This window comes from Somniosus microcephalus, chromosome 19 (assembly GCF_052327205.1).
Source record: "Somniosus microcephalus isolate GS21.2 chromosome 19, FLI_Smic_1.0, whole genome shotgun sequence".
NCBI classification, from domain to species: domain Eukaryota; kingdom Metazoa; phylum Chordata; class Chondrichthyes; order Squaliformes; family Somniosidae; genus Somniosus; species Somniosus microcephalus.
Window position 1 is genome coordinate 45,668,595 of NC_141005.1, and position 26,251 is coordinate 45,694,845.

At 45.9% G+C, this 26,251-nt stretch overlaps 2 protein-coding genes across 2 annotated transcripts in view; both read left to right on the top strand.

Moving 5' to 3' along the window:
• The window catches only part of nipsnap1 (nipsnap homolog 1 (C. elegans)), a 51,867-nt gene extending 42,965 nt beyond the window's left edge, over positions 1 to 8,902 (top strand). The window contains exons 8-10 of the mRNA XM_085961737.1: positions 4,416 to 4,510; positions 5,297 to 5,380; positions 7,703 to 8,902. Of these exons, the coding sequence (XP_085817863.1) occupies positions 4,416 to 4,510; positions 5,297 to 5,380; positions 7,703 to 7,767 (244 nt within the window). The 3' untranslated portion in view covers positions 7,768 to 8,902. The remainder of the gene's footprint in view (positions 1 to 4,415; positions 4,511 to 5,296; positions 5,381 to 7,702) is intronic.
• A 15,876-nt stretch (positions 8,903 to 24,778) lies between these two features.
• Positions 24,779 to 26,251, top strand: part of cfap73 (cilia and flagella associated protein 73) — a 39,069-nt gene continuing 37,596 nt past the window's right edge. Inside the window, exon 1 of the mRNA XM_085961738.1 lies at positions 24,779 to 24,959. Within this exon, the coding sequence (XP_085817864.1) occupies positions 24,904 to 24,959 (56 nt within the window). The 5' untranslated portion in view covers positions 24,779 to 24,903. The remainder of the gene's footprint in view (positions 24,960 to 26,251) is intronic.

A 26,251-nucleotide genomic window follows, 5' to 3' on the forward strand; every position in this document is an offset into this window, starting at 1 on the left:
AGTCTCGGCCTTCATATATAAAAGAGCACAACAGTCTCTGCCTTCATATATAAAAGAGCACAACAGTCTCGGCCTCATATAAAAAAAATCATTTGGCCACACCTTCTACTTTTTCCCCTGCGAGGGTGATCCGTCTCGCTTACGCGAGTGGCCCCTTCCCGCCCTGCAGCTCCTCCTCAATGGGACCCCAGTGGCTGCAGCAAGGCTGGGGGAAGGCTGCTGAGGGTCAGATGGTGAGACAGCAGATGCCCTTGGGGGTCGGCCTGGACCAGCTCTGGGCCTGGAGGGGCCGGCTGCTGACTGCTCCAACTCTGCTTGGGTGGCAGCAGTCTGTCCTACGGGGGGTGGCAGCTGCAGTGGAGGAGTGACAGTGTTGGCTGCAGGAATGCTGCCAACCTGACAGAGTACAGGCACTCCCTGGTCGGCTGATACACTGGCACTCGCACGGGCCAGCACTGTGGCATGCGCAGCAATCTGCTGAAGCACAGACTGCTGGGCTGCTGCGGCGTGGCGAGTGCCCTGGCGATGCCTGGCCGATCTAGCGAGGGTGGCAGAAGTTAGTGCCCGTGTGGCCCTGGTCTGTGTCTGCATGACACCAGCCAGTGAATGCACGGCACGACTGAGCACTTGGCTGGAAGCTGCCTGTGATGCAGCGAAGTCCTGCAGACTCCTAGCCTGTGCTGCCGCGAAGTCCTGCTGACTCCTGGCCTGTGCTGCACTGAATTCTTGCAGACTCCTGGCCTGTGCTGCCCCGAATTCCTGTACACTCCTTGCCAGTGACTCTATGGAGTCAGGCATCCTTGCCACTGCAGCCATGAGCTCAGTGTGCCTGCGCTCAGCCTGGGCACCCATTTCCGCAAGGAGCCACACCTCCTCTGCGCTCACCGTTGCAGGACTGGAGGCCGCACTCACCCTCCGGGGAGAAGGCCGCCGAGCTTCCCCACCCCTCCCGCGTTGCTGCAGCCCGCTGGGCCCCGGAGCTTCACTCTCCTCCGACTCTTCCCCCCTGCTCCCCTCCAGGGAAGACGTGTCCCATCATGGCCATGGGCTGCCTCGGCTGAGGGTGTCACTGATGGGCCGGCTTCCTCTTCCTCCTCCTCGATTTCTGATTCAGACACAGTGCCAGCTTGAGGGCCCGCCTCCTCACCTGGCGATTCACCATCTGAAAGCAGGGAGGCACAAGAGTTGCTTTAGAGTGAGGACAGGGCGGCAGCAAGGGAGGCATGAGTGCTGCTATGCACTGCATTGGTTCGAGAGTGGCAAAGGATGCTGGTGTGAGGCGCAACTGGAAAGAGAGAGGTCAAAAAGGTGATGCCCTTACCATTGGGGCCCAGAACAGGGTCGGCATCTCCACTGGCGACAGGGCCAATCAGGGCCCAGAACAGGGTCGGCACCTCCACTGGCGACGGGGCCAATCAGGGCCCAGAACAGGGTCGGCATCTCCACTGGCGACGGGGTCAATCAGGGCCCAGAACAGGGTCGGCATCTCCACTGGCGACGGGGCCAATCAGCCGGCCTGACATTATGCACTCCACACGCTGCTCCAGGTCGCTGAGCTGTTTGAGGTCAGGACGGCCTCCCCCGGTCTGTTGCTGCTGCCTTCGGTTGTGCGCCAGCTTGCCCTTCAAGAGAAAGGACGTCCTCTAAGTACAGTGTGAAGCCCTGATCGTGCCTGCACTGCCTCCCATGGTGGAATAACCCTGACAGTGTGAAGCCCTGGTCTTGCCTGCACTGCCTCCCATGGTGGAATAGCCCTGACAGTGTGAAGCCCTGATCTTGCCTGCACTGCCTCCCATGGTGGAATAGCCCTGACAGTGTGAAGCCCTGATCTTGCCTGCACTGCCTCCCATGGTAGAATAGCCCTGACAGTGTGAAGCCCTGGTCTTGCCTGCACTGCCTCCCATGGTGGAATAGCCCTGACAGTGTGAAGCCCTGATCTTGCCTGCACTGCCTCCCATGGTGGAATAGCCCTGACAGTGTGAAGCCCTGATCTTGCCTGCACTGCCTCCCATGGTGGAATAGCCCTGACAGTGTGAAGCCCTGATCTTGCCTGCACTGCCTCCCATGGTGGAATAGCCCTGACAGTGTGAAGCCCTGATCTTGCCTGCACTGCCTCCCATGGTGGAATAGCCCTGACAGCGTGTAAAGTCCTGAATGTGCAAGTGATTTTCATGACAGTCCCATAGCTGCTGGATGAGGGCTGGGCATTAGGGCTTTCAGGTCCCTTTGGCCATAAAGTGAGGTGCACATGCAGGGATGAGGAGGATACTGGAAAGGGTACTCACCCTGACAACCCGAGTGAGATCGTTGAACTTTTTTCTGCATTGAACTGGAGTCCTGCCAACCACGCTGTTGGAGGCCACCCTGTTTGCCACCACCCTCCAGGCTTTCCGATACTCGTTGGGCAGCGGCCTCCTGCCACCCTCAGAGAAGAGGACATGGCGCCTGCACTCCACTGCGCCAACCAGTACCCTCAGGTCACCCTCGCTGAAGCGCTGTGCTCTCTCCCTGGCCTTCTCCATTGTCCTGGGCGTTGAGCAGTCCAAGCAGCAGTGGTCAGTCCTTGCTTCAGGGCTGCAGTGTGCAGGGCGTGGCGGCCAAACAATTCCACCCTCCCCCTTTAAGAGCCGACCGGCGCCAGAGTGTCTGCCTTCAATCAGCAACTCGCCGCACCTGCGCTGCGCCCGCCCTCGGTGTTAGCGCCCCGGCTCGCCAGCTTCGCACCTTATGATATAGTCGTGCATCGCCTGCTTTAGCGCAGCAGCAACCTCTTGGGGCGATGCAACTGAATATCGGCGAAGGTGGCGCTAAGTTGCGTCGGGCGCAAAATTTAGCAAATGCCCGGCTGTTACGCCCCAAACGTGGCTATACTGAATTTCTAGGCCTAACTACTTAAGAAAAGTAAAACATGAGAATAGACCATTCAGCTCATCAATCCCCATCCCTTTAATAATGTAACTCTCTCATTTCAGCATCCATTTTGTATTACCCTAATGATTTTGCCTCTCCAGCCCCACATGTCACATTATTCCAGCATTTATCATTCTTTGAGTAAAGGTTTTATTCTGGTATCTCTTTTGAATTTACTTTTTTCCAATTTAAATTTATGTTCACTGGCCTTCCTTTCCTGGCTTAGCTTGAAACTATATTCTCACTTTACCTTATCTATAACATTTAGGGGGAAAAATTGGGTGAGTAGCGCCACCTGTTAGCGCCTAATGAGGCAGTCAGTGGCTGTAGCGCCACTGGCTGCGCCTCCCGTGATATTCAGCAGGGACGCTAATGGTGGCGTTAGCCTTTTGCGCTGCGCCGCCACCGATGATGTCATCGGTGTGCGCAGCGCCCCATTCGCGCCCTGATCGCGATATTTGGTAGCGAACGGCGCCCGCGCCCGGTTCACGGGGCCTTGCTGCACCGGCAGAGGCGCAAGTTAAGGTGGAGGTGCGGGGTGGCCGCTTTTTCGGCGGCCGCCTGCCAGCACCTCCGTCCCCGGCCTCCTGGTCCCCACCCCCCCCCCCGCGGCATTGCAGGCTGTTTCTCGAGAGCCCGGCACTTCTCCTTGGTGCCGGGCTCTTTTGCCGGCACTCGCGATCGGGGCTCGCGCTGTTGCGGGCCCCTCCCCCTTAACAGTGGGAGGAAGGCCTGCAGTACCGCAGCGTGCCGTGCCGCAGCGTGTGGCGCTGTGGCACGTAGCGCTGCGAAATTCACTTTCAGCGCCTTAAGAGGGACGCGGAGCGCCTCGAGCCGCGCCCCGTCTCCCTCTAGGGGCACTTCAACTGAATTTGCGGCGATCGCTAATGCAGCGATCGCGGTGCAAATTCCGGCGCCCAGGCGAACTTTGCGCCACTTGGGCGCCTCAGGCCAATTTCTAGGCCTTAATATTTGATATACCTGGATGAGGTTACCCTTCAAACACGTCTAGACTGTTCAGCTTGAGCTTCTCTCATCTTTCATCATAGCTCATCCTTTTTGCACTTAGATTCACTCTTTGTCTGTGCACGCTCTCCAATATTTGTTTTTTTTTGTGACAAGGTGCCCAGATTTGAATATTCCTGCAAATGTGGTCTGACCAATGCATTGTATAGCCTCTGCACAATCTCTGGAAACTTTGTTCCCTGCTGTCTGGCTTTATATTCCAGCATTCATTAATTACTTTGCCACATTGTCCAGACATTGAAAATGATGAGTCTACTATCATTTGCAGCTCCTTTCTATGTCACCATTTGTTGCACTGGAACAGGAATAGAGCATAGAATGAAAGCAATATATAACACATTGTAAATGTGGAATGAGTGCAAATAATTAATATAAAAACATTATCCAATTTTTTGCCAATAATCAGTACAAGGCCAGGACAATAGATACTACAACTTTAGTGCTGTTTGAAACAATTTAAATCTTTTGATTGTCCTCAGGGCACGAGCCATTCGATTCCGCCAGGAAAACAATGAAGCTGTTGGTGGATTCTTTTCACTGGTTGGTGACCTGTATGTAGTGCATCACATTTGGGGTAAGTTGAATGAAATTTTGTTTCACAATAGTCTTTGAGAGTTTGGGGTAGATTTTCAATTTGCGGCCCAGGCATATAACTGGTGTTGTGGATCAGCCGAACAGGCAGCCAATCCCCAATAACGGCTTTGCACCCGGGCAGTAAATTGAAAATCTACCCTTCCCTGTGGTAAACAGATTCATAGTGTGTATGTTAAATACATTAATGCTCTGATTGAATCAAATGTTCAATTTCTAACATATTAATATGGCAGTAGTTAGCACAGCTGTTGGTTTTGACTATTTGGATTGCTGAGATCTCAGACAATTCTATTCCTCACACAAACTGACTGAAGAGGTTAAAGTACGTAGGCATGATAGAAAGCATTGAACCTTATTTGTTCATTGCACAGCCCTGGAACGTTGTAATAAATTCATAGAATGATGCAGCTCATCGTGCCCTTGCCAGCTCTTTGAAAGAGCCATCCAATTAGTCCTGCTTTTTCCCCATACCCCCGCAAATCTTTCCATTTCAAGTATATATCCAACTCCCTTTTGAAAGCTACTATTGAATCTGCTTCCACCACCCTTTCAGGCACTGCATTCCAGACAAGTCGCTGCGTAAAAACAAAAATCTCCTCATCTCCCCTCTGGTTCTTTTGCCAATGATCTTAAATCTGGTTACCGACCCTCCTGCCAGTGGAGACAGTTTCTCCTTAATCTACCAAAACCCTTCAAAATTGATGTGAATAATAATCAACAAAAATACTTCATTTCATTTTTTTTCTATGTTGCCAATCAATTCTAGCTTACAAAGACCTTGAGTCCAGGCACGAAACACGGAATGCAGCCTGGCAAAAGGCCGGATGGGATGAGTGTGTCTATTATACAGGTAATCTACAGCCTTTTGATTAAACACTAAGAACTGCTAAATAAAACAAAAACAAAAAAAAGTCTAATTAAAAAGGCTACAGGTTGTCTTATGATGGAGGGATAACTAATGCACTTCTGTGAAGCTTCTGGCCGAATGGTGCTTCTTTCTATTTAAACAATACATCAAGCTAGGTGTACAGTAAAGTTTTTGGTAAAAGGCTTTATCAGGATTCAGCTAAACATGAACCAATGTCCAGATTTTTGCCCTCAATTGCATTTTATTACAGATACAACCTTTAAGTGACACTGTAAATGGTTCCCTCTCTTCAGGCACTGTACCCCCACTTTCAAAACTGCCATCAACCCCCCTCAAAAACCCATCCTCAACCCCTCTGTTCTTACAAACTGCGACGCTATCTCCAACCTCCCTTTCCTCTTCAAAGTCCTATAACAGGTTGTCGCCTCCCAGATCTGTGCCCACTTCTCCTGCAACTCCCTGTTTCAATTTCTCCAATAGGGATTTTGCCCCTCCCACAGCACTGAAGTGACCCTAACCAAAGTTATAAATGACATCCTCTGTAACTGTGGTGTATTGTCCCTATTCGACCTCCTTGCAGCCGTTGACACGGTCCATCACACTATCCTCCGCCAAAGCTATTGTCCAGCTCATTGGAACTTCCTCAAATACGTCTACACATCTATGACTGTAGCCAGAGCAGCTCTACTAATGGGTTATCTTCTCACCCCTGCACTGTCACATTGGTAGTCCCTCTACAATCCATCCATGGCCCCCTCCTCTTCCTTATCTACATGCTGTCCATTGACGACATCATCCGAGAAATGGGGTCAGCTTCCACATGTACACTGATGACATCCAGCTCAGCCTCTCCACCACCTCTCTTGTCAGCTCCACTGCCTCTGTACTGTCAGACTGCTTGTTCAACATTCGGTCTTAGCTGAGCTGTAATTTCCTCCATCTAAAAATTGGGGAAGGCCAAATTCATTGTCTTTGGCCTCTCCAACAAAAATTCAATAGCGTTGCCACCAACTGTATTGCTCCTCCCTGACCCTGTTTCAGGCTGTTCAGCGCAGCATCTTATTCAAATATGAAATTAGGTTTTTCCCCCATATCCGCCCATCCTCCACATTCCATAAACTTCAGCTCATCCAAAACTCTGCTGTTCGTATCCTATCCCGCGCCAAGTCTCGCTTGCCCATCACCACTGTCCTCGCTGATGTACATTGGTTCCCAGTCCGCCAGTGCCTCAAATTTAACATTTTCATCCTTCTGTTTAAATCCCACTGTGGCTTCACCTCTTCCTATCTCTTTAACCTCCCCCAGTGCTATAATTCCACCCTTGAACTCTTCCTTCCTCTGACTCCAGTCTCCTGTGCATTCCCTCCTTCCTTTACCCCACCATTGGCAGCCATCCCTTCCACTGCCTAGGCCTGGAATTTTTTGCTCAAACCCCTCCACCTCTCCACCTCACTCTCCTTTAAGATCCTTAAACAATACAACATATTTATATAGCACCTTTTTCAAATAGTGAAATGTCCCAAGACACTTCACAGGAGCATAATCAAACAAAAATTAACACCAAGCCAAAGGAGGAGATATTAGGAGGGATGACTCAAAGCTTGTCAAACAGTTAGGTTTTACTGAGGGTCTTAAAGTAGGAGAGGTTTAGGGAAGGAATTCCAAAGCTTATGACCTAGATGGCTGAAGGTACATTCACCAATTGTGGGGCGAGGGGAATGGGGGAAGCGTAACAACCCAGAGTTGTAGGGCTGGAGAAGGTTACAGAGATAAGGAGGGGTGAGACATGGAGGGATTTGAATACGAGGATGAGAATTTTAAATTTGAGGCCTATGGTGGACCAGAAGCTAATGTAGGCCAAAACCCATGTCTTTGACCAAGCTTTTGGTCACCCTCCTAATATTTCTTTCTTTGGCTTGGTGTTTAATTTTTTTCCTTACACCTCTATGAAGCACGGTGTATATTAAAAGTCCTATATAAATGCAAGTTATTGTTGCTATTAAGTCTGAAATGTGTTGCAGTAACGAGCAAACTAAACTTCAGCTGTCCATGATGTAAAATCTTAACCCAAGTTACACAAGAGTTTATTTCATATCATTTAGTTCTGTTTAGTTGCGAGGCTCAAACAATTTCTAAATCGGAATGATATATGTGTGTTTTTGGTACTGTCTTTTATTCCTGTTAATCTGTCTTAAGTTTCACCAAAATTAAAATGCATCCATTACATTGAATGACAAAGAATAAGTGATGTATGAACTTTGTGATGAAAAGTTTAACTCTAATCTTGTGTCTCAATTCTTACAGTTCCATTGATCCGGTACATGGAATCGAGGATTATGATCCCGCTGAAAATCTCCACTTTACAATGATGATCTCTTGGTTTACTTGGGTGCTTATATTCCAATTGGACATAAAGCCTGCTCAGATTAAATATAGTCATCAGTGTGTTTCTCAAATGTTAGCCTTCAGCTAAAATGTAATCCTCCTCGTGGAAAGATTGGTGTTTACTAGATATATAGTAGCAGGTTGCACTTTAACCAGCATTTACAGAATCACAGAATTTTGATTACTCCATGTGGAAGAGCCCGTCTGTTCTCAGTGAGTGATCCCAGGGCAATTATTGTATGGCAATCAATTAATTACATCCCACAGCCTGTCATTTGAGAATCCCCCAGTTCTGTTATCAGTAATGCTGGATTAATTCCACTTTTTCTAACATTCTGATGTGTCAATTTTCAGGTGTTTATATTGGCACAAAGATAAAATACTGCTGAATTGAAGTATTGAAAACAAATGATTGTTTTTTTTCCTGTTAATATTTTACTGTATGTGGCCATTTATCACACCCATAGGGACAGTACTTAATGCACAGGATCACTGGTGGTTTTCACACTTCTTTCTAGATTCTATTAAAGCTTGATAGTAGGAAAGTGAATGCATTGAAAGGTATTTAATGGTATTAAAATATTTAAAAATCTCCTAGTGATCCACACGGATAATTTTGGAATACACGGTACTTTGTAATGTGGTGCCAAGCGTCTGCAACAAATTACTCTCACATTTCCCCCAATTCCTTAAAATGTTCCTTTTTTAATGGATGTTTTATATAAACCCTCCTTCCCATTAGATAAGATGGTTATTAATCACTGATTCCAAGGGTTGCCATCAGAAAGCCAGACCGCTGAAAATTAAGGTCCACAAATTGATGTTGAAAATAAAACTTGGTGCTGCAATAAGTCAAGAAGATTTTTTTTTTAAATTGAATTCCAATTGAAGCTGCTTATGTGACTGATGCTGTACTTGGAGCATTTTTTATAATCTGACTTGGGAGATGGTTTAATGCATCGGGTGTTGAATGGATCTTGAATTATTTCACAATCTGTTTACAGTTGAAGTTTTGACAATGTGCTGTTGATTTTTTTGTGATTAATGTTTGTGATGTATTTTTAAAGAAAGTGTACAAATTTTAATTCTAAAACTAATTAAAATATACATTTTGAGGTATTTTGTAAGCTTGAACTTTCCTTGCAGTAGCATTTAATGCAGAAATCATTTTTATTTGGAGAACGTGGCAACTATTATAAAATGCTACCTTTGTTCGTAAATATTCGAACACTTCCACAACACGCAAAATTTGCACTAGTGTAGTACGCTGGTAACCAAAGGGTCCAAGTTTGAATCTCAGCCTCAGCTCATTTTTAAACCACACTGCATTCAGTGGCCATTTCCATCCATTACATGGAATTTTACAGCACAGAAATAGGCCATTCGGCCCAACAGGCCTATTCTGGTGTTTATACTCCACATGAGCCTCCTCCCACCTTACTTCATCTCACCCTATCATCATATCCTTCTATTCCTTTCTCCTTCATGTCCTTATCTACCTTCCCCTTAAGTGTACCTAGGCTGTTCGCCTCAGCCACTCATGTGGTAGCGTGGTCTACATTCTCACCACTCTGAGTAAAGAAGTTGCTCCTGAATACCTTACTGGATTTATTAGTGACTATCTTATATTTATGGCCCCTAGTTTTGGACTTCCGCCTCCCCCAAGTGGAAACATCTTCTCTACATCTACCCTATTGAAACCCATCATAATTTTATGATCTCTATCAGGTCTGGGGAAAAGAGCCCCAGCCTGTTCAGTCGTTCCTGAAAGTTATAAGTGAAACACTTTACAGTTGCTGAATATACTGCCTTACGAATGGATGGTCCATTTGCTTTTCTTCCTTTTAAAATAATTCTATGCTCATCAAGGTGAGGAATGTTAGTTCTAGAGAATGGAACACTTTCCATTTCAGATTTCCAGTACCACCATCCAACATTTCTGGATCAGACAGAGTACAATCAGACGCAGAGTAAAGCTCGGCTTCTGTGTCTCAGCCCCAACCTCCGAAGAGCATCCTCCACTTGTAGCAGTGTGATATTTTTCCATTTCCTATATTCCAGTCATCCTTTGACCTCTCGGGCTGAAATTGTCAATTTAGTGTTAATTATTACTGAGTTAGGACAGTTTTGTGTTATGGGACCATGCCTACTAGGAACTGGATTGAAACTGCATAAACTCATTTTGCATAGGACCCCTACAGCAGAAAGAGAGAACTCCATTCCACCCAGATCACAGAGCTGAAAGACAATGTCTAAATAATTGTGCCATCCAGTCACCTTGTCCAGTAACTTTACATTTCACAGAAGTGTTACTGGATCCTTTTCTGGTAGAGTAATTATGTTCCGATTTTAATTTGGCACCCAGCTCAGTACTGAGAGTTGAGAATTACCACTGAGCACTCCCATGCCATGCCTCAGTATTTATGACTTCCATTGTACTACAGAAACCGGCACAGGAAAACCCAATGGTTGCAGACCAGTAATGCCAACTCTGTGATTTCTAATGAAAATTTACGTCAACTCATGATCTCGTGATTTAACTATGAAAAGTCATGATTTGTTTCTATTTTGTTAATTTTTGTATGCCTCCTGGTGATTGGATGCTCTGGGATACAAGGGTTTGGTCAGACAGCCATTATTCAAGCAGTTTGGCAGAGTCATCGAGTGCAATCTGGTGAAGGTGAGACTTGGGTGAGGGGAGGAGAGATGGTGGAAAGTGACAGGGAGATGGGGTACAGAGAGAGGAATGGGAGAAAGATGGAGGTAGAGAGAGATTGGGGAAGAGTGACAGGGAGAAAGAGATGGAGGCAGAGAGAGAGTGTGCAATGAGGAAGAGTGAGGGAGAGAACAGGATGGGTACAAAGAGAGTTATGAGAGAGAAATGGAGGTATAGAGAGGCAAGGGAGAGGTGGGAGTACAAAGAGAGAGATGTGGAAGAGTGACGGAGAGAAGGGGGTACAGGGAGGAATGGGAGACTGATGGAGGTACAGAGAGGAATGGGAGAGAGTGGGTACAGCGAGAGGAATGCGAGAGGTCGGGAGAGATGGGGGTACAGAGGGAGAGAGAGGATGAGATGCAGGGGAGGGGGAAAGCAATCGATACCAGTGGAGGGGGGGAGAGAGAGGGGAAGAGAATGACATGGCCAGGGAGAGAGGAGTGGAGAGAGATTGAGGGAAGAAGAGAGAGAGTGGCTGGGCAGGAAGACAGAAGAGTAGGCACTGAGGGCAAGAGATAGTGAGATACAGGGAAATGAGGAAGGGGGCAGACGAGAGATGAGAGAAATAATTTTTTTTAATTTTTGCTTTTATGGGGTGTGGGCGTCGCTGACAAGGCCAGCATTTATTGCCCATCCCTAATTGCCCTTGAGAAGCTGGTGGTGAGCCGCCGCCTTGAACCGCTGCAGTCCGTGTGGTGAAGGTACTCCCACAGCGCTGTTAGGGAGGGAGTTCCAGGATTTTGACCCGGACACGATGAAGGATCGGCAATATATTTCCAAGTCAGGATGGTGTGTGACTTGGAGGGGAACTTGGAGGTGGTGGTGTTCCCATGCGCCTGCTGCCCTTGTCCTTCTAGGTGGAAGAGGTCGCGGGTTTGGGAGTTGCTGCCGAAGAAGCCTTGGCGAGTTGCTGCAGTGCATCTTGTAGATGGTACACACTGCAGCCACGGTGTGCCAGTGGTGGAGGGAGTGAATGTTTAAGGTGGTGGATGGGGTGCCAATCAAGCGGGCTGCTTTGTCCTGGATGGTGTCGAGCTTCTTGAGTGTTGTTGGAACTGCGCTCATCCAGGCAAGTGGAGAGTATTCCATCACACTCCTTACTTGTGCCTTGTAGATGGTAGAAAGGCTTTGGGCAGTCAGGAGGTGAGACACTCGCTGCAGAATACCTAGCCTCTGACCTGCTCTTCTTGCCACAGTATTTATGTGGCTGGTCCAGTTAAGTTTATACTCAATGGTCACCCCCAGGATGTTGATGGTGGGGGATACGGTGATGATAATACCGTTGAATGGAGGTGGTTAGACTCTCATTTGTTGGAGATAGTCATTGCCTGGCACTTCAGTGGTGCGAATGTTACCTGCCACTTATCAGCCCAAGCCTGAACGTCGTCCAGGTCTTGTTGCATGCGGGAATGGACTGCTTCATTATCTGAGGAGTTGTGAATGGCGCTGAACACTGTGCAATCATCAGTGAACATCCCCATTTCTGACCTTATGTTGGAGGGAAGGTCATTGATGAAGCAGCTGAAGATGGTTGGGCCTAGGACACTGTCCTGAGGAACTCCTGCAGCGATGTCCTGGGGCTGTGATGATTGACTTTCAACCACCACAACCATCTTCCTTTGTGCTAGGTATGACTCCAGCCAGTTGAGCATTTTCCCCCCGATTCCCATTGAAACATAGAAGATAGAAGATAGGAGCAGGAGTAGGCCATTCGGCCCCTCGAGCCTGCTCCGCCATTCAATGCGATCATGGCTGATCATCCAAATTCAGTACCCTGTCCCTGCTTTCTCCCCATATCCCTTGATCCCTTTAGCCTTAAGAAATATATCTAACTCCTTCTTGAATATATTTAATGAATTGGCCTCTACTGCCTTCTGTGGTAAAGAATTCCACAGGTTCACCACTCTCTGGGTGAAGAAATTCCTCCTCATCGCTGTCCTAAATGGCTTACCCCTTATCCTTAGACTGTGACCCCTGGTTCTGGACTCCCTGACCATCGGGAACATCCTTCCTGCATCTAATCTGTCTAGTCCTGTTAGAATTTTATAAGTTTCAATGAGATCCCCTCTCATTCTTCTAAACTCCAGCGAGTACAAGCCCAATCGACCCAATCTCTCCTCATACGTCATTCCTGCCATCCCAGGTATCAGCCTGGTGAATCTTCGCTGCACTCCTTCCATGGCAAGAACATTCTTCCTCAGATAAGGCGACCAAAACTGCACACAATACTCAAGATGTGGTCTCACCAAGGCCCTGTACAACTGCAGCAAGACATCCTTGTTCCTGTACTCAAATCCTCTTGCTATGAAGGCCAACATGCCATTTGCCTCCTTAACCGCCTGCTGCACCTGCATATTTACCTTCAGCGACTGGTGCACAAGGACGCCCAGGTCTCGTTGCACTTCCCCTTCTCCCAATCTATTGCCATTCAGATAATAATCTGCCTTCTTGTTTTTGACACCAAAGTGGATAACCTCGCATTTATCCACATTATATTGCATCTGCCATGCTTCCGCCCAATCACCCAACCTGTCCAAATCATACTGGAGTTTCTCGGCATCCTCCTCACAGCACACACGCCCACCCAGCTTTGTGTCATCTGCAAACTTGGAGATATTACATCTAGTTCCCTCGTCCAGATCATTAATATATATTGTGAATAGCTGGGGTCCAAGGACTGATCCCTGCGGTACCCCACTAGTCACTGCCTGCCACTCGGAAAAAGAGCTGTTTATTCCAACTCTTTGCTTTCTGTCTGCCAACAGTTCTCTATCCAAGTCAATACCTTACCCCCAATCCCATGTGCCTTAACTTTACATGCTAATCTCTTATGCAGTTCAGTTTTACTAGGGCTCCTTGATGCCACACTCGGTCAAATGCTGCCTTGATGTCAAGTCACTCTCACCTCACCTCTGGAATTCAGCTCCTTTGTCCATGTTTGGACCAAGGTTGTAATGAGGTCGGCAGCCGAGTGGTCTTGGCGGAACCCAAACTGGGCATCCATGAGCAGGTTATTGATGAGTAAGTGCTACTTGATAGCACTTTCGATGACACCTTCCATCACTTTGCTGATGATTGAGCGTAGACTGATGGGGCGGTAATTGGCCAGGTTGGATTTGTCCTTTTTGTGGACAGGATATACCTGGGCAGTTTTCCACATTGTTGGGTAGATGCCAGTGTTGTAGCTGTACTGGAACAGCTTGGCTAGAGGTGCAGCTAGTTCTGGAGCACAAGTCTTCACACGATAGCCGGGATGTTGTCGGGGCCCATAGCCTTTGCTGTATCCAGTGCGTTCAGCTGTTTCTTGATATCACGTGGAGTGAATCGAATTGGCTGAAGACTGGCTTCTGTGATTACATAGGATATACGGCACAGAAACAGGCCATTCAGCCCAACCAGTCCATGCCGGAGTTTATGCTCCACTTTATCCTCCTCCTGCCTTTCCTCATCTAACTATCAGCATAACCCTCTAGTCCCTTCTCCCTCACATGCTTCTCTAACCTCCCCTTAAATGCATTTATACTATTCGCTTCAACCGCTCTCTGTGGTAGCGAGTTCCACATTCTCACCACTCTCTGGGTAAAGAAGTTTCTTCTGAATTCCCTACTACCGTGCCCTTAAAACACATTAGGAAGAAACCTGAACAGTAACAGTGGATTACCCATCTCCTACAGTGTACGGTTGGGAGAACAAAGATATCTTGGGGTACAGCTTGGAAGCCTCCCGCCATCACTCTGGGGCATATTGATGCTTTGTTTGACTATCCCCAATATTCACAGGGTGCCAGTGCTGACTGCCACCAGGGTTACTTCAGTACTAATGCCCTGGCAGTGCTAGGATTTCTAATACGAGGTGGGGACCTCAGGAGGAGGTCGATATGGATCATCCACTCGGCACTTCTGGCTGAAGATGGTTGCAAACGCTTCAGCCTTGTCTTTGCACTCACGTGATGGGCTCCACCATCATTGAGGATGGGGATATTCGTGGAGCCACCTCCTCCCGTTAGTTGTTTAATGGTCCACCACTATTCACGACTGGATGTTGCAGGACTTCAGTGCTTTGATCTCATCCATTGATTGTGGGATTGCTTAGCTCTGTCTATAGCATGCTGCTTCTGCTTTTTAGCATGCATGTAGTCCTGTGCTGCAGCTTCCCCAGGTTGGCACCTCATTTTTAGGTATGCCTGGTGCTGCTCCTGGCATGCTCTTCCACATTCCTTATTGAACCAGGGTTGGTCCCCTGGCTTGATGTTAATGGTAGAGTGAAGGATATGCCGGGCCATGAGGTTACAGATTGTGGTTGAATACAATTCTACTGCTGCTGATGGCACACAGCGCCTCATGGGTGCCCAGTTTTGAGCTGTTCTGAATCTATCCCATTTAGCACGGTGATAGTGCCACACAACATGATGGAGGGGGTCCTCAGTGTGAAGACGGGACTTCAACTCCACAATGACTATGCGGTGGTCACTGCTACCAATACTGTCATTGACAGATGCATCTGCCACAGGTAGACTGGTGAGGACGAGGTCAAGTAGGTTTTTCCCTCATGTTGGTTCTCTCACCACCTGCTGCAGGCCCAATCTGGCAGTTATGTCTTTCAGGACTCGGTCAGCTCGGTCAGTAGTGGTGCTACCGAGCCACTCTTGATGATGGACATGGAAGTCCCCCACCCAGAGCACATTCTGTGCCCTTGCCTCTCTCAGTGCTTCTTCCAAGTGGTGTTCAACATGGAGGAGTACTGATTCATAGAAACTTAGAAACATAGAAGATAGGAGCAGGAGTAGGCCATTCAGCCCCTCGAGCCTGCTCCACCATTCGATGAGATCATGGCTGATCATCCAAATTCAGTACCCCATACCTGCCTTCTCCCCATATCCCTTGATACCTTTAGCTCTAAGAAATATATCTAACTCCTTCTTGAATATATTTAAAGACTTGGCCTCAACTGCCTTCTGTGGTAGAGAATTCCACAGGTTCACCACTCTCTGGGTGAAGAAATTCTTCCTTATCTCTGTCCTAAATGGCTTACCCCTTATCCTTCGACTATGACCCCTGGTTCTGGACTCTCTGACCATCGGGAACATTCTACCTGCATCTAGTTTGTCCAGACCTGTCAGAATTTTATAAGTTTCGATGAGATCCCCTCTCATTCTTCTAAACTCCAGCAAGTATAAGCCCAATCGACACAATCTCTCCTCATACGTCATTCCTGCCATCCCAGGGATCAGCCTTGTGAATCTTCGCTGAACTCCTTCCATGGCAAGAACATCCTTCCTCAGATAAGGCGACCAAAACTGCACACAGTACTCAAGGTGTGGTCTCACCAAGGCCCTGTACAACTGCAGCAGGACATCCTTGCTCCTGTACTCATAGCGAAAGGGTCATGCGGTCTTTGAATGTTTGCCATTGCCTATCCACCGTCAACCCTTTGAGTGACATTCCCCAATCAATCCTACCCAATTCGCGCCTCATACCATCGTAGTTTCCTTTATTTAAATTCAGGACCCTAGTCTCCGAGTCAACTACTTCACTCTCCATCCTAATGAAGAATTCTATCATATTATGATCACTCTGACCCAAGGGGCCTCGTACAACAAGATTGCTAATTAATCCTCTCTCATTACATAATACCTCAGAGACAAGGGTCCTCAATTTAAATAAAGGAAACTACGATGGTCTGAGGAGCGAGTTGGGTAGGATTGATTGGGGAATGGCACTCAAAGGGTTGACAGTGGATAGGCAATGGCAAACATTCAAAGACCGAATGGACGAGCTACAGAATTTATTCATCCCAGTTTGGCATAAAAATAAAACAAAAAAGGTGACTCAACCGTGGCTAACAAGGGAAATTAGGGATAGCATAAGATCCAAGGAGAGGACATATAAATTGGCTAGAAAAAGCAATAATCCTGAGGATTGGGAGCAGTTTAGGAGTCAACAAAGGAGGACAAAGGGATTAATTAAGAAAGGGAAAATAGAATATGAGAGTAACCAACAGGGAACATAAAAACTGACTGTAAAAGCTTTTATAGATATGTGAAGAGAAAAAGATTGGTGAAGTCAAGCGTAGGTCCCTTACAGTCAGAATCAGGGGAATTTATAATGGGAAACAAGGAAATGGCAGACCAACTAAATACATACTTTGGTTCTGTCTTCACAAAGGAGGACACAAATAACCTCCCAGAGATGTCGGGGAACATAGGGTCTGATGAAAGGGTGGAACTGAAAGAAATCAGTATTTGTAGGGAAATGGTGTTACGAAAATTGATGAGACTGAAGGCCGATAAATCCCCAGGGCCTGATAATCTACATCCCAGGGTACTTAAGGAAGTGGCCCTAGAGATAGTAGATGCCTTGCTGGTCATCTTCCAGAACTCGATAGACTCTGGAACGGTACCCATGGATTGGAGGGTAGCTAATGTTACCCCACTATTCAAAAAAGGTGGTAGAGAAAAAGCGGGGAATTATAGATCGGTAAGCCTGACATCAGTAGTGGGGAAAATGCTGGAGTCTATTATAAAAGATGTAATAGCAGAGCACTTGGAAAGCAGTGACAGGATCGGACAAAGTCAACATGGATTTACAAAAGGTAAATCATGTTTGACTAGTCTACTGAAAATTTTTTAAGGATGTAACTGGTAAAATAGATAAGGGAGAACCAGTGGATGTGGTGTATTTGGACTTTCAGAAGGCTTTCGATAAGGTCCCACATAAGAGATTAGCATGCAAAATTAAGGCACATGGGATTGGGGGCAAGGTATTGACTTGGATAGAGAACTGGTTGGCGGACAGAAAGCAAAGAGTTGGAATAAACAGGTCATTTTCCGAGTGGCAGGCAGTGACTAGTGGGGTACCGCAAGGATCGGTCCTAGGACCCCAGCTGTTCACAATATATATTAATGATCTGGACGAGGGAATTGGATGCAATATCTCCAAATTTGCAGATGACACAAAGCTGGGTGGGAGGGTAAGCTGTGAGGAGGATGTCATGAAACTCCAGTACGATTTGGACAGGTTGGGTGATTGGGCGGAAACATGGCAAATGCACTATAATGTGGATAAATGTGAGGTTATCCACTTTGGTGGCAAAAACAGGAAGGCAGATTATTATTTGAATGGCAATAGATTGGGAGAAGGGGAAGTGCAAAGAGACCTAGGTGTTATTGTGCACCAGTCGCTGAAGGTAAGCATGCAGGTGCAGCAGGCGGTTAAGAAGGCAAATGGTATGTTGGCCTTCGTAGCAAGAGGCTTTGAGTACAGGAACAAGGATGTCTTGCTACAGTTGTACAGGGCCTTGGTGAGACCGCACCTTGAGTATTGTGTGCAGTTTTGGTCACCTTACCTGAGGAAGGACGTTCTTGCCATGGAGCGAAGATTCACCAGGCTGATACCTGGGATGGCAGGAATGACGTATGAGGAGAGATTGTGTCGATTGGGCTTATACTCACTGGAGTTTAGAAGATTGAGAGGGGATCTCATCGAAACCTATAAAATTCTGTCAGGTCTGGGCAGACTAGATGCAGGAAGGATGTTTATGATGGCCGGGGAGTCCAGAACCAGGGGTCATAGTCTAAGGATAAGGGTAAGCCATTTAGGACTGAAATGAGGAGGAACTTCTTCACCCAGAGAGTGGTGAACCTGTGGAATTTTCTGCCACAGAGGGCGGTGGAGGCCAGTTCATTAAATATATTCAAGAAAGAGTTGGATATATTTCTTAAGGCTAAAGGGATCAAGGGATATGGGGAGAAGGCAGAGACAGGGTATTGAATTTAGATGATCAGCCATGATCTCATTGAATGGCGGAGCAGGCTCGAAGGGCCGAATGGCCTACTCCTGCCTTCTATGTTTCGGATAGCCTGATCTCTGGTTGGTTCCTCGACATATTGTTCCAGAAAACCATCCCGTAAACATTCTAGGAATTCCTCCTCCACAGTATTTTTACTAATTTGGTTAGCCCAATCTATATGTAAATTAAAGTCACCCATGATGACTGCTGTGCCCTTACTGCATGCTTCTCTAATTTCCCTTTTAATGCTGAGGGAGGGCGTTAGGTGGCAATCAGCAGGAGGTTTCCTTGCCCATGCTTGACCTGAAGCCATGAGACTTCATGGGGTCTGGAGTCAATGTTGCGGACTCCCAGGGCCACTCTTTCTCAACTGTATGCCACTGTACCACCACCCCTGGTGGGTCTGTCCTGCCGGTGAGACAGGACATATCCAGGGATGGTGATGGAGGAGTTTGGCTGAAAGGTATGATTCTGTGAGTATGACTATGTCAGGCTATTGCTTGACTAGTCTGTGGGACAGCTCTCCCAATTTTGGGACAAGTCCCCAGATGTTGGTGAGGAGGACTTTGCAGGGTTGACTGGGCTGGGTGTCCCGTTGCCGTGTCCGTAGCCGGTGCCGAGGTCAATGCCGGGTGGTCCGTCCGGTTTCATTCTTTTTTGTAGCAGTTTGTTACAACTGAGTGGCTTGCTAGGCCATTTCAGAGGGCAGATAAGAGTCTACTACATTGCTGTAGGGTCTGGAGTCACATATAGTCCAGACCAGGTAAGGACGGCAGATTTCCTTCCCTAAAGGACATTAGTGAACCAGATGGGTTTTTACAACATTCCGATAGTTTCATAGTCACCATTACTGATACTAGTAATTATTCCAGATTTATTTAATTAACTGAATTTAAATTCGCCAGCTGCCGTGATGGGATTTGAACTCACGTCTCTGGATCATTAATTCAGGCCTACTGGATTACTAGTCCAGTGACATTACCACTACGCTACCATTCCACAAATTAAGATGTAGTGGGAAAAAGACTGAGAGAAACAGCGGCGAGCGATTGAGGGAGAGATCTGAGGGACAGAGATGGAAGAAGGGGGCAGAGGGTTGGGGAGCAAAACCAGATGCAAAGGGGAGAAAGAAAAGAGAGAGACAAAGGGGGAGAGGGGAGAGAGCGAACGCTTCTTTGGCAGCACCTCCACCTTCTCGAGGGCAACTAGGGATGAGCAATAAATGCTGGCCTTGCCAGCAACACCTACATCCCATGAACGAATAAAAAAAGAGGGGAAGGGAGGAGATTGATGGATGGGGGACAGGAAAGAGGAGGGCGATGAGGAGGATGTTCAAGTTTTTAGGCTGCACCAGATGGTTTTCTTGAGTCCAGTGACAAAAATCATTCTTGTAGGTAAGCCCACATGCCCAGTTATCTGAAGAAACTTTATATGCCAATATCCGGTAATGTAGCATTGCCCAAGGTCAATCGGAACACTCTGGTTGTTGTAATTTGCTAATTGGATATGACAGCAGCCCTCCCATGTATTTGGACAATGAAGAATAATCCAGTGGTTCTCAAACTGGGGTCTGCACAGACAGGCCGGTGAACAGCAGAGGGGTGAGTAGGTGGGCAGTGGAGGGTTACACCTGAAACGAGGCCGGTGTTCCCAACAGGAGCCACTGAACCTATCCCACTGCAGGAAGAGTCGGGAGGTGTCGTGCGGTGAAGTATTCAACAGACATGTTGCTGAACCTGTAGGATTTCAGCTGAAGGGAAGATAAAAGTTTTCACATCACCAATGTTTACTGGGGGCGATCGCAACCCCTGTCTCCATGGGGAAAGGCGTTTTTGATTTTTTTCCTAAAACTTACCTTTGGTTGACAGCTGCAGGGACTGTGTTGCGTGGTGGCTGTGTTAGGCACCAGGTGAAAGGAAGTGATAACAGGTAGGATTTTTAAAACATTTTTTGTAAAGCATTTTCAGATGCAGTAATATAGTTTCTGTAAAGAACTGTGACCTGTTAGAGAGGAAATAAAGGCATTAATGAGGTTTATAAACCAAAAAAATAGCTACTCATGATTTCTTACCAAATCTCATGATTTTTAAGAGTTTGTCTCTTGATTTATGAGACGGTGGGGCTGGCATTACTGCAGACCATTGGAGCAGGGAACATCGGAATGATAAAGTTAAGGTTAAATTTACATTTTCACACCAGAAACATGTAGTTGTTAGTAAGGCTAATACCCCCACCCTAATCAAAATTTTATGACTGTCAGCTGACATTGCTTCAACATTTCAAAGCAGACCTGATTTTGCATTAAAAATAGCTAAATACAGATTTCATCTTTGAAGAACTGCAGTCAGTTCTCAGTGTCCTGGCACACAATCCTCCCTCAACTACCATCAACAAAACCAGATTAACTGCTCCTTCAAGAAGAAAGCTCACCACCAACTTTTTATGGCTGGGTAACAATTGCAGCATTGCCCACATCCTGAGAGCAAGTTTAAAAAAAGCCTCCTTGCTGCCTGTGAGCTCTTGCTCTGTGCAAAATGTCTGCCATGTCGGCTACATAAGAACTTCAAAGCAATTTTTTTTGTGAAGTGCTTTTGGACATTTCTGAGAGATGTGTAGTGGCACATTATAATTGCCAGTTTCTCTTTGCTTTCTTTTAAATGGTCAACATTCGTAACCAATGTGTTTATGGCTTTGCTGAAGAGTCAGTAAACCTTATGATAATCCACAACCTCTATTCCAGTAAGTTAATATTTAATAGCTTAACTGTTACCTGATGTAACGTCTGCATGACTCTTTCACTTATTTTATTTGCTCTGATGACAAATCCCCACTGATAGACTGGGCCAGCTCCGGTGGGCCAGCTCCGGTGGTAAAGGCAATATTTGGGTTTTTTTCCCCAATTTTTCATTTTCCTCTCCTGTTTGCACTCTCCCTTACTGGGATATAGTTAAACATACAATCATAGTAGATAGGAGCAGGAGTAGGCCATTCGGCCCTTCGAGCCTGCTCTGCCATTCAATGGGATCATGGCTGATCATCCAAACTCAGTACCCTGTCCCTGCCTTCTCCCCATATCCCTTGATCCCTTTAGCCTTAAGAAATATATCTAACTCCTTCTTGAATATATTTAATGAATTGGCCTCATCTGCCTTGTGTGGTAGAGAATTCCACAGGTTCACCACTCTCTGGGTGAAGAAATTCCTCCTCATCTCTGTCCTAAATGGCTTACCCCTTAGTTCCATAAGCACTGGCCACCCCCTCATATTTTGCGCAAGTCAAGTATGGAGGGCATCATAATTGAACTCAATTCTGTCCAGACTGGGCGTTCACAAATGTACAATTTAGCAGGAGTCACGAGTCTGGTGCCAGGTGTGATAGGATGGAAAGCGGAAGAGATTAAGAGACATTAAGAGATATTCAAGGCAAAAGGAGATGGTAATGGAACAGGCTAAGAAACAAAGGATGGCTCGAGATGAAGTGTGAATCGTCCGTTAATCTCTTCCGCCTTCCATCCTATCATAGACCTTCCCTTTTGTTCTTTCATCCCCTCCCCCCTTTCCCAGCCTCTTCCCTTGCTTAAAAATCTGTTCCATTTCCTGCTTTTTTCCAGTTCTGACGAAAGGTCATCAACCTGAAACGTTAACTCTGTTTCTCTCTTCACAGATGCTGCCTGACCTGCTGAGTTTCTCCAGCGTTTTCTGTTTTTATTTCAGATTTCCAGCATCTGCAGTATTTTCTTTTTGTACTAGGACCCCAAATACTTGCCCGGCTGAGATCAGCTACTCAACGCAGACCGGTAATTGAAGCTGTGACTTCCTGGTTTATATAGCTTAGTGACATCGCAAGTCTAACACCTCATGAAAGCAATATTGTTTGCTTTTGTGCACATATCACACATACCAGAGAAGTTACAAACCGACATAATCTTGATTTCCAAGAATATTTCTAACCTGCTTCACTTTTTTTTAAATTAAAAAATGTATTTTTCTTACTGACTTTCTCTCCTTCCTTCCTTCTACTAATTGTGTTGACTCCCTGCTGGGATAAACTTCAGCTCCACAAACACCAGTTACCCTCTGCTACCTTGCCCCAGTACCCATTCTTCATTCGTGAGCTTGCATTGTAAACGCTGACAGTCTATTTATCCACTGGAGCCATCTCAGCCAAGCCTGACAATGTCCTCATGTGAAAGTCACACACATACATGCAGCCATAGAGATTATTGTATCGAAGGAATCCTTGGGAAGCAATCAGGTGGAGTAATATTGGCCATTGTATTACCTTTTCCCAAACCAGAAGTACTGAGGCCAATCATAGGGGCCTTACCACCATGTTAACTAAGATCAGTTAATTCAATGCAATCAGAGGATTGAGCCCGAGACCCTACTGGTCTGTATAGCTTAGCTAGTGACTGCATAAACTTACTGAGCTATCAACTCTTGCCCAACTATTCATTCTGTACAATGGAAAATTCTGACCGTACAACTTTTGACTATTGCTTTACAGGTTTTTAATTGTAAGGATCACAGATAACATTAAAAAAGTATATTTAAAATTCACCCACCCTTTTCTATTACCTAAATTTAATGATTTAATTAAAATAATTAAACTAATCATCCAGTTGCTTGTCACATTACTCTGACGTAATGAGGAAAGAGACAGAAATAGTGACAGTTCCGGATTCTGTGGATCCCCCCCAGTGTGGAGGCTGTGCTACAGAATTATTATTTTCCATAAGTGGGCTTATGATCTGTGGAGGAAGCAGGCTGGATGGGAGGCAACCCCCCCCCCCCCACACCCACCCCAACGTGGCATTGTACTGAACAGTCAAGCTTTTGAAAGAACTATCTGGTAGGTTCTAAAATGTAAACCCGATACAAAACAGACTCCCATTTTTTGAACTTATTTCTGGCCTTATGACAGGGCGTTAAGGTAGTCAATTAATTTTCATCCCGTGAAGAAAGCACAGGAACATGGGGGCGGGGTGGGTACAGTAGGTTAGCACAGTGCTTTTCACCGCTAACACTTGGGTTTGATTTTAACCCAGACTGATCTAGACTGGTGCGATGAAAGGTTTTTTTTTTCTCTCTGTTGGCTGTATGGGTCCTATCCATGGGCAATCTTGATCTATTTCAGAATTGACATGTTCCCACAGCACAAAATGTGTGCTATACTCGCACTAACTGACAATCTCACTCAAAAGGACCGCAAAATGGCTAGAAAAAAAGAACATGTATTTATTAGGATGGGAATTCTAAAAACAAATGTCATGCTGTGGTAGTAGCAGCTATGCTTCTGAGAGTGGGGTTAAGAAACATTGCTGGCTAGAGTGAGCTTTACATAAGAACATAAGAACATAAGAAATAGGAGCAGGAGTAGGCCAATCGGCCCCTCGAGCCTGCTCCGCCATTCAATAAGATCATGGCTGATCTGATCCTAACCGCCAATCTACTATCACAGAACCATCTCCTGAATCTAACAGAATTAGACACACGAAATAGGAGCAGGATCAGGCTACACGGCCCCTGGGCCCGCTCCGCTACCCACAGGGCCATGACCGATCCGAACCTAGACTCATGTCCAAATTCCTGCCCGCTCCCCGTAACCCTTAATTCCCTTTACTTCTAGGAAACTGTCTATTTCTGTTTTAAATTTATGTAATTGTGTAGCTTCTACATCTACCTGTACTAAAACTGATCCAGGAGTGCTTTATGCTGAGACTTAGTACCAAAGGTAGAACTGTTCCATTCCCATTGCTAAAATCGCTCATCTTGAGCAAGGGGGGGGGGGGGGGTAGAAAATAAATCAGACCTGAAGCCACAATCCTTTGATTTTTGGACTTGGTGAAAGATGGCAATCTTACTGGACATTCACATTCCTTGTTTTCTTATATAACAGAAAATGCTGGAAACACTCAGCATGTGTGGAGAGAGACAGAGACAGAGAAGATGTTGCATCTTTCAGTTCTGATGAAAGGTCGTCGACCTGAAACGTTAACTCTCTCTCTCCACACATACTGCGTGTTTCCAGCATTATCTGGTTTTATTTCAGATTTCCAGCTTCCCAGTATTTTGCTTGTTTCCTTATGCCTTATTTTCTGAGGTTGGTCAGATTTGCACCCCTCGGTGATGCGTTACATTCTAAATTGGGTCAAATACACGGAGGAGCACGCTTCACCTCCCAGTCCAAATAGCATCGATCAAGTTCCTTTAGTGTCGGTGACATGCTATCCGTAGTTCCAGAAATGGTGAATTTTGCCATGTCTGCCTGAGAACCAAGTTAACTGGTTGGCAGTCTTGCTGCTAATTTCATTGGATGAGGATTGTTTGGCTTCACATAATATGGTTACGCAATGCATGAGTGAGTCTTGAACTGCAGTCACCACTTTGCTTGTTGACCGCATAGTTGCATTAAGCGATACCTTTGTCCACGAGAGGGCGTTTCGGAAGCGGGTCATGTTGCCCAAGTAACGAGGCTTCCCATCCCTATGGTTACCTGATCCGGGGCGAAACAGACACAACATTCCCGGCATCTGGGCCAGTGTTCTGATTTCCGCCTCTACAGAATATCGCATTTGTTTTAAATTTGAGCAAAGCCCGTAAAACGTTGTAAAAAAATGTCAGATACTTTAGGAAACTACCTTAAAACCTTATTCGAAGAAAAACTCGTGGTGTAAGTCAAACGTGAACTAGTTGCCTTTTTGTCTTGCATAGTAACATTCTGCTGCTTTGGATTAATGGTGTTAAGGAATTTCTATATGATTAACAACAGGTCGGTATAGAATACTGCGTCACTTTGGATTTGTAAACAGAATTTTTTCTCACTTTTTAAGGTTTATGTGGCTTGCAGCAGAAATTTAGTTGATAACATAATGATTCCAGTGCTATCTTATTGCTAATACAATGCCAATCGAATGGACGCGTTCTTTGCATTAACTATTAATGAACTGGTTGGTACCTGTAGATAAACATTCAATAACAAGAAAGTAAAGTACCTCAGTTATTTGGAAAGACTGGAGAAGCTGGGGTTGTTCTCCTTAGAGCAGAGAAGGTTAAGGGGAGATTTAATAGAGTGTTCAAATCATGGGGGGTTTTGATAGAGTAAATAAGGAGAAACTATTTTCAGTGGCAGAAGGGTCAGTAACCAGAAGACACAGATTTAAGGTAATTTGCAAAAAAACGACAGGGGAGATGAGGAGACTTTTTTTAACGCAGCAAGTTGTTATAATCTGGAATACACTGCCTGAAAGGGTGGTGGAAGCAGATAAAATAATAACTTGTAAAAGGGAATTGTATAAATATTTGTAGGTGTAAAATTTGCAGGGCTATGGGAAAGGGCAAGAAGTGGGACTAACTGGATAGCTCTGTCAAAGAGCTGGCACAGACACGATGGGCCGAATGGCCACCTTCCATGCTGTATCGTTCTATGATTCTATAAAGCTAAAAATAAATGGATTTGTTACAAAGAAGAACATGAATATTAGTTGACTATTTTGCAAATGATATGACTTTAGGTCTGGCTTTGGAGGGCATTTTTAATGTACTTTTCTGTCTTCTGTACTTTTCCCCATATCACATGGGAATTTTTAACAAAACTTCATTTAGGGAACCTTGGTGAATATGTACAATTTTATGATTTACTGCTCCTACTGTAGCCGAGTAATTGGATCATAAATGTTTTGAATGTATACATCATTTATCGGTTGAGGAACAAATCACAGTGCAATTGAAATATTTAATGTTTCCTAGTGAGGATCAATAAATTGAATTGTGTGCTGTGCCGTGCTTACCATATTGACCTGTGCTCATCATGGTTTTTTTTTAAACTAATGATACTGACAGTAAGGGGTAAAGATCGAAGTGACAGTACTGTACGTGCATAAATCATTTATTTCTTGGCCAGAAATTTGTGAAATTCTTGCAAAGGGATTGTGTTGGCAAAACTGTCTTCACAATTATGCTGCT